The sequence below is a fragment of the Pantherophis guttatus genome, chromosome 2, assembly GCF_059756535.1.
Source record: "Pantherophis guttatus breed Tessera chromosome 2, ASM5975653v1, whole genome shotgun sequence".
NCBI classification, from domain to species: domain Eukaryota; kingdom Metazoa; phylum Chordata; class Lepidosauria; order Squamata; family Colubridae; genus Pantherophis; species Pantherophis guttatus.
This window is the reverse complement of record NC_142064.1, coordinates 212,709,960-212,722,814: the sequence shown is the minus strand read 5'-3', so window position 1 is coordinate 212,722,814 and position 12,855 is coordinate 212,709,960. Positions and strand designations below refer to the sequence as shown.

Sequence of the window (12,855 nt, the reverse complement as noted above, 5' to 3'; positions counted from 1 at the left end):
CCATCCAGAGAAGATTCAGCTTATATGCAGAATATGTATTTAATTAAAAAACCTATATGGCCACCCATTTATCTAGAATAACTCGTGCGGGACTCACAACACAGAATATAAATGTACACAATAAATTAATGTATCTTCTAGCACTAGAGAGATCCTCCCAGATCCTGTAAAAATGCAACATAATAAAAATGCAGCAGTTCTATTTTTAGTGTATTTCTTTGCAATATTCTTGCCATCCATGACCTGAGATCTGCTCAGAATAGCAGCATAATTCTGTGGCTATTAATTAGGAAGTTAGTATTTTTGTTTAGGAGAGAGTATTCCTAGTATGACAAAAATATAAATATATTAATACAAATAGATTATATTTGTTATCTCTTATTATTCATATATATATATATATATATATATATATATATATATATATATATATATATATATATATATATATATATAACCAAATATATATATAATTTGGTTATATATAATATAACCAAAGACCCCCCCACACACACACACGAATTTATGTATGAATATATTAGCATTTTAGTTATTAATAGGAAGTTTGTGTGATTTGTATATCTGCCTCTTTATTAATATACAATATATACATACAATATCTTAAGAAGTTGAAAATGTATTGGTTTATTATCGTATTACATACTATGTTATTTATGTATTATAATTTATTCCACAGGAAACATTTGAAGCTCTGAGATATTCGTTAAAAAGAAAAATAATCTATTATAGTTTTGCAAAAACTGAAGATAACAGGAAGTTAAAGTATTATTTGTACTATTTTCTGTTTCCTGTAAAAATATTTAAATCTTGGATCATCATTTTTTTTTAAAAAAAAACCCTCAATGACCACTAATATGATTAGTGGAAACAGATGGTGTCATAAAAATTCTTGTATTCAATTATGAAATAAAACTGAACTGAATGACCCCTATTCAGTGCTCTTTTTACAATTTATCCCAACAAATCAGCAGGTTTCGAAGCTTCTAATCCAGATTAGAGAGTCAGAAATCAGGAACCCAAACATACACTGCATGGGTTCTTAGTACCATAGCTCATTGTCTCCAAGAATATATAGTCTTAGAAATGTATATTCATGTGTTCATTAACATACTACTGAATTCTGCTCATTCTGACACTTGGAAAACCATCTGAGCTTTGGGAGAAATGATATCTTATTGGTATTTTACAGAAAATAAAGACTGAAACTATAAAAATGGCAAGGAACAGTAGTCAGCCTTATATTCTGGGATCAATAGAGTACTATCATAACAATACTGCCCTGAAAGAAGTTACTATTGAAAAAACTTGGCAGATTTGGCAGCTGAAATGCAATCTTATGTACTTTCCCAATAAAGATTCTGGATATTTCCAATTTGAAAATATTTTATCTACTAGTAGTACCCATTGTACAAATAGAGTAATACATAATAATGTTGCGGTTAGCTCGACTTAAAGTATTTTGTGGGGTGGGAAAGCAGAGAATGCTTTAGAGATGGTCATATATGTTACTTGGAAGTACACGCCCTACAGATGTTTCCTAATTATAAAACTATTTTTCAAATAAGAATAATAATGAAGAATGCTTCAGAGCAAGCAAAATTTTCTACTGTGGCTGCCATTTCTATATAGATAAATTCATGTATATCAATGCAGCCTACAAAGGCAGAACCAAGAGGCCCAGCCTAGCAGCATGATACATACATGATTACCTTGACTGGAGCTGACAGGACGTGGCAGAGAAGGAGAGGCAGGATGAGCAGAAAGAAAAGAACAGTTTGATTTTGAACTGGTGGCAGAAAGCTTGGAATCTTCAGGGATCTAAGAAAAAACAACAACAGAAGGGCTAGGAACAAAGGTTACAAAGCTGCCCTACCAAGTAAAAACAAGGGCTGACATACAAGCAAATAATATTATTATTATTGTGGGCAATATCCTGACATTGTAAACCACCCAGACAATGCTGTAAAGCACTATGGGGCAGTTTATAAGTCTAAGTGCTATTGCTATTGCCATGGATAGAGTATTTTGGAGTGATTTAACACATGCAGTTTTCATTTAACGACTGTCCTGTTTAGTAACTATTCAAAGTTACCATGGTGCTAACTTTATGACTGGTCCTCACACTCAGAAGCATGACAGCATCCTCACACTCTTGTGATTAAGATTTGGGTGTGTGGGGTGTTTATGATTGTTGCAGCATCCCACTGTCATCTAATTGTCATTTGCACGTTTCACAGCCAGCTTCCAATAGTGTGATGACCCGGGGCATGGCACAGAGGGAACATAGTCAGCTAACAGTTCAAACCGCCCCTTTATTACTCCAAATGTTTCCCAAATGCTCCCATGTTTCTGGCAAGTCCCAGAGCAAAGTGATCACGCCCACCCACCCACCCACCCACCCACCCACTCTTCGAGCAGCCTCTGGCTGCAAGTAGTCCAGCCCAAACTGTGAGCACAACAGCTGCAAAACAAGAAATCCAGCAGGGCAAGTGAATAAGTCAATTAGTCCAGCAAGGCAATTAATTGAGGGAGCAAGAAATAAAGCAAGAAGTCCAGGAAACGTCCAACGTCCGCAACGGCACACAAACCTCCATGAATTCAGCATTTGTTCCCGACAAATGCCCCTCCCCACAGCATCTCCTTAAGTCTCAGTCCCCAGGTGTGCCTTGTGGAGAGGAGCGGGGCACTCTCCTCTCGAGTGGTCAGGTCAGCCTGCGCTGTCAATAACAAACAGCGCAGGCTGTTTTATTGACAAACAGTCAATAAAAAAGCTGGCAGTGAAATTGCAAGTCACAGTCATGTGATTCCTTATTTAAGGCCACAATGAATCATTTAACAACATCATAGGAAGTGATATTGTAAGTCTTTCACAGTCATATGATATCTTGCTTAATGACTGCATCGTCCAACAATGGACTTGCTGCTCCCAACTGTGGCCATTAAACAAGGACTACTTCTATTATATTATATATTTTTTAAATTGATGAGATGGGTGGTACATAAATTTAATAAACAAACATTATTAATACTATTACCTAAAGTTAAATTACTATATGATATAATGAGACTAAAACTTGGTTGCCTCATATCTCATCTGCCTATTTTACTTTACCTGGGAGGAACTCAGAAATTTTTATTTCATTTCTGTATTATAGTTTAGCGACCTAATCCGGCATGGCCAAACTATGAATAATCTTAATTACAGTTTAGAGTTTATTCAAATGACATATTAAAGTATAGTTAATTTCTTCCTTGGGAGTGCAGTAGGCTAATAAAATCTCAGTTTGGGGGAAAGATGCTAGCCTCAAAAATTGTAAATATGTTTTAGTGTTATATTTTAGAGATGACAGTTAAAATGGTCTATTCATATGTCTTACCTTCTTATCAGAATTACTCATTTTGTATTTCACATCTTTTGCTTTTTGTATAGCCTTCAACACTTCAACAGTGTCAAGTTCTTTTTCAGTGGTTATGGTATTATCCAAACAAACCTGAAGGATATCAAGAAGCCAAATTAATCCTCAACTAAAGAAATAAATTGAATTAGATCAACCAGAAAAAATGGTATTTGTCCAGCATGAAAATTGTAATAGAAATTAATGAGATCTTCCATTTTTAAAAATAGGTTTAATGATAGAAAAAAAGATACAAGATTCATAAAATACAAAAAGGAAAAGGAAATAAATAACCCAAACTGTTTTTGTCACAACCCAGGTTTAACAGATTGAAAGATCTTCATAAATAACATAAATTTCAAACTTTAGGCGTGAATGAAATTGAATTAGTGGCTTAAGTTTTAAACTAACTTTATTTAATGTACTTAAAATTAATTTAATTTTAATTTAATCACTGAGACCATCAATATCTCTGAGCCAAATCTAGAATATAGCAAATGTTTTAATTGATTATACAGTATATTGTCATTTATCATTTTTTGGTAGGCTATATTCCTTTTGGAGCTTATAAAATGTCTTGAAGATACATTTAACAATAAGTTGGCCTGTTATTATCCCCATGTTCAGCCCATATTTCATTAAAAAAATTCTTTACCTAACTTTTTAAAATAAGTATTATTCAAGAGAGTTAATTTTTCATGTGAGAAAAACTCAAGTTTGAATTTCTTATTTAAGAATATCCAAACTTAGCTATATTTTCTTATTCAGAGCGTGATCCCTAAAACAGTAAAAACCAAATGCAGGTAATCCTCGACTTATGCCCACAATTGAGCCCAAAATTAATGTTGTTAAATGAGACATTTGTAAAGTGAGTTTTGCCACAGTTGTTAAGTGAATCTGGTTTTTCCATTGATTTTGCTTGTCAGGTCTCAAAAGGTGATCATATGACCCCGGGATATTATAACCTTCATTAATATATGCCAGTTGCCAAGCATCTTAATTTTCATCATGAGACCATGGAGATGTTGCAATGTTTGTAAGTGTGAAAAAAGGTCATAAGTAATTTTTTTCAGTGTCATTCTATCTTTGAACGGTCACTAAATGAACTGTTGTAAGTCAAGGACTACCTGTACTTGCTAAAATGTTATGGTTGCAAACAGTTTTTTCACAGTGGTATATTTTTAATCTCATTTCATTCCAACAGCGAAAAGAAATACACACAGATATTCAACTGAATGTCTACAAAAATTAGCCTTCAGTTAAAATGCAAATGGGAATCACAGTTTAGAAAGTAGACCTAGGAATGTGATCAGGGCACAGAAATTTAATCATTAAATTATCAATTTGTCTAAAGCATCTAAGTGGAATAAGCATAGGCATCTTTCCCAAAGGATATACCAATCATGAAGAATATTGATTTTGACAATTCATTCTTCATTGATGATGCAACGGGGATCTTGCCAAGTATTTTCTTTTACATTTAATTGGAATAGAAATCTCTGGCTTGTTTTATCAGATAAAATAGAGACATTCGAAGTATAAAAGTATCTGCGATTCAACACAAGTTGTCATTTTATGCAGATGGTACTTTAGGATTCATTAGGAATTATAAAAGCTTTTTACTTAAGTTCATAATATGCGCAACAACATAGCAGGTTTATTGGATACAAAGTAATTTGGGTAGATCTAATATACTGCCTATTGATTAGGTTTCTGTGATTTTTGAAAATAGAAATATGTAAAAGGGATTTATTGTCCAGATCCTTTTAAATATTTGGGAATAATGATTTAAAATAAAACACGGTTAGTAGATACAAATACTGTTTAGCATAGATCGGTGATGGCTAACCTTTTTGCCGTCGTGTGCCAAAAGCGGGGGAGTGCGGGGGGGGGGGTCACGCGTGTACGTGCCCACACCCATAATTCAATGCATCCCACTACCCCTGGCGCATGACCCCCCCCTCCGCTCTCTCCCCGCTTTTGGCACTTGATGGCACGATGGGCCCAGTAGGCCCGTTTTTCACCCTCTCCAGGCTCCAGAGGCTTTCTTGGAGCCTGGGGAGGCCGAAAACAGCCTGTTTTCCAACTTCCAGTGGGCCCAGAAGGCCTGAAAACCATGTGTGCCGGAGCTGAGCTAGGGCAATGCTCACGTGCCCACTGATATGGCTCTGCATGCCACCTGTGGCACGCGTGCCATAGGTTCGCCATCACGGGCATAGATGAACAGCTGTATTATTTATTAGATGGATGAAAATATGCACTGGTGTAAGAGGAAAAAAATAACAGTCTTTCCAAATGGATTCTAAATTCAGCTTTGACTACATTAATCTAATTTAAACTGTCAAAGCATCAGTTTTGATGTTTTTAATGAAGATAAGCTTCATTACACAAATTCAGAAGAAAAGTATGTGTGCTGCCAAAAACCTAAGGCATTTCTCAACACTGTAAACCCTCCCATTTTATAAATTACATTGCTGCTCCTAGGCAATGCTGTTTACACGTCACACATCATATTCAAGTCAAAAGTTAGAAGATGAAAAACTCTTTGAAGATTTACCTCTGAGGCTCTGTCACCAAACTGAGCTAGAACTTTGGTCCTATAATCAGGAATAATACTCAAGGGATTGTTGGATAACACAAGCTTTTCCAAGCATGGAAGGCCTCCTATATTCCTTATTTCATCAATCTGAAAAAATAGAGGCATCTATTTCAAGCATCCATAAACATGGTCAAATATTTTGATATTACAACTGAAATCTACATTATTTAATCTGATTTCTTTCTGCTATATTTCTTTCATATTTTTCTTTTCTTAATGTGATGGCTCTAAGAATTAACTTCTCTTCTGAAGTTAATAAATGATTGAAAAGGAGACCAAACACACTGTTGAGATTTTAAGCAAAGATTTAATGAAAAAAATTATTTCTGCTACTTAGAAAGAGTTAAAACATTTCCTTTTAAAAAAGAGAAGTCAAAATGGTCTTCTAAAATATCGGAAACCAGATAAAATGATGCAATAGAAGTCAATTCTAACATGTACATTTCAAACAGACTTCTAAGTATATTAATTGAAAGTATAATTAACTAAGAATATTACCGTAGCTGAAGTGTAATTATTCCCTTAGCAGATTGAAGCTTGGAATCTTAGGCACACTGAGTATAGCATGACTAGTTCTGAGTAAACAAATACATGATTCCCACAGTACCTGGTCCACTTTATTGTTACTAAGATCCAGGTTAACTAAAGAATAGAGTTTGTTGAGTCCAGAAAGTCTTTCCAGATGATTCCCTGCTAAATTCAGTGTTTTGATATTTCCAATTTTTGTATGAATTCCTTCTAACGTTGAAAGTTTATTGTAGGACAGGTCCAGGTGAATAAGATTGTAGAGATGCTACAAGTGAATACATAAACAGATTATGCTACATATTACACAGATTTGAAGTATTAATTCAACAACAGTTGCGCCTATTCAGAAGAAATAGATAAACTCAGCTAATCACTTAAACATGTGGTATGCAAAATGCATCAGAGGTTCACATAATTCTGTTTTACAACATCTCCCTTCTAGCTTCTGTGCTTTTCAGTTCCATGACATTGGTTTATGTCAATACTGAAAATGTATATTGTGAACTTTCATGATTGCAAACACCTGGTACTATGAAGTTTGAAGGATACTTATTTTCCCATCAATTAGAGATTAACCTGAAGAACTCCCCATTTCTATGTTTAAACAAACATTTTACCAATAGGAACTCCAGGTGAATGTCTTTTGAGATATCTGGGCTGCTGACACTAGACTGCATGTTTAATTTTCTTTTAGTTTCCCACTATGACCTAAAGTGACTTAAATGTTAACAATTTATTTATATAACAAAACATGAATACAGTATTTACATAAGACTTGTTTGTTTAGAATGGGTTTTCCATTTTCATCTTTCCACATCTAATAAAAATATTTAAACTCAACAAATCACATATTAATATCTATTCCATGTACTTTACTAACTAGCTAAGGCTTTGCAAGATTGGGCTTTTTACATAGTAGTTAAGCCTTGAGCATTTCTAATATAAAACATGTCATCCTACTACTGTAGAGCAGTGTTCTCAACCTTGGCAACTTTAAAATGTGTGGACTTCAACTCCCAATGATCTTAAAGCCACCAAGTTTGAGAAACACTGTATTAGATCCTTAAGTTGAGCTCAGATGAAATTTTGGTCCCAAATTCCAAAAATTACTTTTAGGTTGAGAGTGATACACTGTAAACCTGTATGCTTCAAATGACCCACCAGCGTCCCCAGATCACCCTGACATAATTTGGCAGGTGTCATAATTGTAAACTATTTTAGGAGAGTTGTGAAAGCAAATTCAGGGTGGGGAAAAGGCTTCTCACTTTTTTTCTACCCAAAATCAGCCTAAAAATAGCACTACCTTTTGGTAACATAACAGCATCACATGATCCAAATTGTGGCCTCAACCTCTCCTAAACACTAATTTCCCTACTTTGGGTCATATCCAATTATCACTGGGAAATGTAATTCTAGTTCTAGTTCCAAAGTGTCATTTTTATATGCTTTAAAGGTATAAAAAATTCTCCAGAACAGATTAATGGAACAGAGAGAGTAAAAATACAAGAATGGAGGGGAAAAATTGGCTGGAGTCATTACATGTCTTATATGAAGAATACATATTTCTACAAAAAATAACTACCAAATAGAAACTCCAAGGAATGTTGATTGTAACATTTTTAATGTAGTTTTATATATTTATATAATATTATATATATATATATTTCTTTTATATAGTTCCCTGAATTAAACACACTATAGTCAAAAGTTCTGCTGAATCATCAGCAATACTTCCCATTTACTCAAAAATGATGCTGAGGACTTCAAATGCTAAACTAAAACATGGATTACGCTGAAAATCTCCACGAGCTAACAGACATGAGACAGGCTGCACTTCATAGTCAAATAGATTTTTCAGTTATTGTTGGTGGCAATATGCTGACATTACAAACTGTGCAGAGAGTATGTAAGTCTAAGTGCTATTGCTATCTGAGGTGTAGCAGTTAGTGATATCTTGGTACTCAACAGCTTTGAAACTCATCAAATTTGGTACTCAATGCATTTTGACATGAATTTTTGTCCAGGTACTCATTATTTGTTTTGTACCCAATGCACAAGCTAGAACCTGTTAATGTCAGCTGACTTGTGACTAATTATACTATTCTTTATAAGAATAAATCATTTGGTGCTCATTGTTTTTGGTACTCATCACACCTCCCAGAACCAATTAATGACGAATACTGAGGTATCACTGTATTACTAAAGAAAAGGCAGGCAATCTGGTTCAAATTACCCTCCAATATTGTTTAATAGATTGCATGCAATAAAAACAGTAGTCTCAAAGAGCTGAAATGGAAAAAAATTAAGATAATGCAAGCCATTGGCAAAGGTATACATTATACTGCAAAGGTATATACTATATACAAGTACCGGTATACAAAATACAAAGGTACATACTATATTATACTATGCTATAATCAATTAATTAGTTCAACTAATACTAATGACAACAATCTGGAAATCCTAGCAAATAGGCATTGTTATGAGAAATAAAAGCAAGGAGTATCCAGCTAGATTCAGAATAGAATTTTAAAAAAACCACATACAAACACATCATCATTAAGACACATTTTTAAGCAAACCTGTAAATTCTCCACTAGTGGTACATCGTTGTGACTTAAATCCAGAAATTCAATCTTCGGCATTAATTTCTAAAATAAAGGAATAGTAAGGCTTCAGTTCAATTAGAAGATATCAATCATGATCCCAAACAATTAATCCCTGATGTCAGCCCTTAAGAATTTTAGAACTATTTTTTTCAAGCAATGGCCCAAAAGTTACAAGCAGAAGAAATTTCAAGGGATTTTGTACAAGAGCGGACTTTTTACGGTTAAAAACGGTCACCATTCTGTAACATTCAGTGTAATCATCCAATCTTCTGTAAGCCACAACAAGTATTAAAAGTACTGATTATATCATTATGAGTGGAAGAGATATCTTCTGGGCCCCTTTTGAAATTGTTCTGAAGTATTTTTGCTATGAACTCTTACCACTGAATTGTCAATTTGAGCTATGCTATTATGACTCATATCTAAAGTTGTTAATGTTCTCCAAGTTGGAATAACTGCTGTCACAGGATTTGAAGATGCACCTTCTGGCTCCCACTGATCAAATTCATAGGCCTCAGGTACTAGGACCTCCTGTTCAAACCACATTAAAAATGAATATTTAATATAAGGGCAAGAGAATAGAGATTTCTGATTAGTAAGTCATTATTTGATAAAAACTGTTAGCTTCTAAACAAGTTTAAAACATGGATAATCCTTTCCACACATACTCTTATTAAACTAAATGAATTTAGGCACGTGTATCTGTGTATGTGTGTATATTCTTAGAATTTAGCATTATTCTAAATAAGACATATCCATAAAATAACTTTACTAAAAATTTTAAATATTAATATCAGTAGATAAAAGAATATTATTTAAATGTATACAGTAAAACATCAATTATACAAAAACTGAGCTGAATAAGCAAAGAATATTTTTTATGATTTAAATACAACTTTTAACAAATTATAATCATAATACAGCATACTACAAATGGTACACATTTGACTCTTACCATCATGGATGTTGCTGAGAATTGTACACTTAGTGTTGCTAGAGTGTGCTTTGAAGATGTCAGCCCATTAATAAGTTTTGCACCACAGTGATTTATCTATTTTGAAAAAGCAATAGTAAGGAAAATGAAACAGCAATATAAGAAAACATGAAACTGTTTCATATGAAATTTTACTTATTGTACTCTTATCTCCCAATTTTTATTAAAAAATTAATAAAGTTTTTGTAATATTTTATTAAAAAGTCTCCTTCAGGGGAATACTGTAAATGCAATAAAAGTCAAGAAAGCCAATTATAGTTCCCAAAATTGATTCAAATAAAAGAAAATCAAATATTACTACTACTGAAATCAGCTTCTGGAGGAGTGATAAATACAGCAATCTGAATGCAGCTATGCACAACCACAAACAGAACAACTATTTCTCCTTACAAAAACATAAAACAACCTTTATGAAAAACATTTTAGTGCTTGGGGGGATCCTCAAAGAATTGCTTTATGCAGGGATTCAAGAATTAAGAAAAACAGGCAAAATGGCCTCCACAGAGTCTTTGCTGTAAACATACTCGGAGTTAGCATGCGTTATGCTATGCTACCTTAAAAACCATGTGATGGGTTCTAAAGTACAATCACGGAATATGCACACAATACTCCACCTCTGACATCCCTAATTACAAGAATCCCTGGAAATTGAGATGAGAAACACCAAAGGGTCTAAGAAGCAACTCTCAGTCACAATAAGCAATGGTGGGTTAAAAACAGCAAATCTATGACAAGATTAAACAGTTTTTTTTAAAATTAATTTATACATTATCTTTCCATTCAAAATGAACTCTCAAAACAAGTTTAAGTCAATCTAAAAATGCAAAAAAAAAAAAAAAAATCCCAAGTAGCTGAAAACATAATAATCAAACCATTGGGGTTTAAAGGCCTGACTAGAGAAGAATGTTTTTACAAAGATAATGGGTGCCAAATGCTAAATAAATCATGCAAAGGGATGATACATGCTTAGGCTCCCCCTCATGCTGAATATACATGCCTCTGAAAGCAGGGCCTCCCTACAGATTTTAATGACCAGTTTTATCAAGAGAAAAGCAGTCCTGCACAAGGCCAGTTTGCTTTGATGGTAACCCTGTGGAAATGACTTCTATGGAGGCATGAACATGCTCAGATAACAGGGAACGGAGCTTGGAGTTGTGCTGGCCTTTGAAAGGGCAGAAACCTCAATGCTTCTAGCTGCAGGTTTCACAATGTTCCCCTCCAAATGGTTGCATAACTCTATGAAGCTGTTTAGGGCTTTAAATGTTTAACACCAGCTCTTTAAATTCTGATAAGAAAACATTTAACTGACAATTCACATTCTGGTATTATTTGGCAGTTAAGCTGTTGCATTTTGTCCCAACTGGAATTTCTGGATTCTTCTCAAACATAGCCATGCTAGTGTATTGTAATATTCGAAACATAAAATGAAATGTGAACTGCTATTGTCAAACCTGACAGTCACAGTTAGCAGTAATGCAACAAATGTCTTCCCTGCCACAACTATTAGCTAAAGATCAGGGTACATTCCAAGGATGTATACCTTCTCTTTCAAGGAAAGTGCTGAGCACATTGTAAGCCGCCCTGAGTCTTCGGAGAAGGGTGGCATATAAATCAAATTAAAAAAAAAAAAAAGTGCAACTCCATCCAGAATAGGCTAAATTTCAATCCCTGTGACTAATCTCTTACTGATGAAGAACATGCACATCTGCCTAGATTTAACTTCAATTTCTTCCTCATTACTCTGCTTGTCATTAAATTTAGACTGCTTACTAGTATTCAGGAGCAAAGAGCAGCAGAGCTGGCTGTCATCTATTGATAATCTACTCCAAAAACAGAAGCGGTTTCCTCAGCTGTTTCATGTAATTATTTACCATCCCAGAGGCAAGGCAGAATATTTTCCAACGTTAAAGGTCAGTGGCCTTTTAAGCTTTCAAGAACTGGCTTATTTCCCTGGGCCTTCGGGCTCTGAACTATTGAATCCCCAGTTGCATGATGGTGTCATTTCTATTTGGATTGCCATTTTATTATTGCTTATTGATTTATGTACCTCTGTTCCGTATTCTTTTTGTCAAGTTCTGTTAAATTTTGTATAAGTTGCTTATAGTAACTTTGGTTGATTTCGGAAGCCCTACAATTTCCTTGTCCTTCAGTATCACTTTCTGAACAGAAGCATCAGTACTACTATAAGACTCAAGGTGCCAATCAATCTAGAGGAATGCAAAATCTTTAAGAGTATACATGAGAGCAAGTTCTAGTAAGTACTCCACAAGCAAAACTCTTTTTTCAGAATTTACCTGAATCTGATGAAGAGATTTAAATATTGATAGGTCAAAAGGCAAAAGATGTTCCTGAATATTACTGCTTCCGACAGGTCCACCTGTGCCAGTTATCTGGGGAAAAATACATATGTACATATACATGTATTAATATGATTTACAGAATAATAAACAGTGCAGAGCAATAATAAACATGCAGAGACATGTTTTCGTGTAGGAAACTGAGTATCTTGTTAAATTATATTCCAGAGTTTTATAAATATATACTGCAAAATTTTAATATTTATGTAATTAAATTTAGTGAAATATTAAGCATGGCACATCGCTCAGTGTCAAGACACTGCACACATTAGGAGGTAAGTTCACCATCTTGTTCCTTCTTACAAAATAGTAACAAAATATAAAGATTTAAACTTCTTTTTGGGAATCTGAT

At 34.1% G+C, this 12,855-nt stretch overlaps 1 protein-coding gene across 1 annotated transcript in view; it reads right to left on the bottom strand.

Annotated features, from left to right (window-relative positions):
* The window catches only part of NISCH (nischarin), a 37,137-nt gene that overhangs the window by 11,389 nt on the left and 12,893 nt on the right, over nt 1-12,855 (bottom strand). Inside the window, exons 6-13 of the mRNA XM_034439325.2 lie at nt 12,441-12,536; nt 10,108-10,203; nt 9,534-9,683; nt 9,126-9,194; nt 6,623-6,808; nt 5,974-6,102; nt 3,399-3,512; nt 1,731-1,839 (exon numbers count right to left, since the gene is read on the bottom strand). Coding sequence (XP_034295216.1) covers nt 1,731-1,839; nt 3,399-3,512; nt 5,974-6,102; nt 6,623-6,808; nt 9,126-9,194; nt 9,534-9,683; nt 10,108-10,203; nt 12,441-12,536 — 949 coding nt within the window. The remainder of the gene's footprint in view (nt 1-1,730; nt 1,840-3,398; nt 3,513-5,973; nt 6,103-6,622; nt 6,809-9,125; nt 9,195-9,533; nt 9,684-10,107; nt 10,204-12,440; nt 12,537-12,855) is intronic.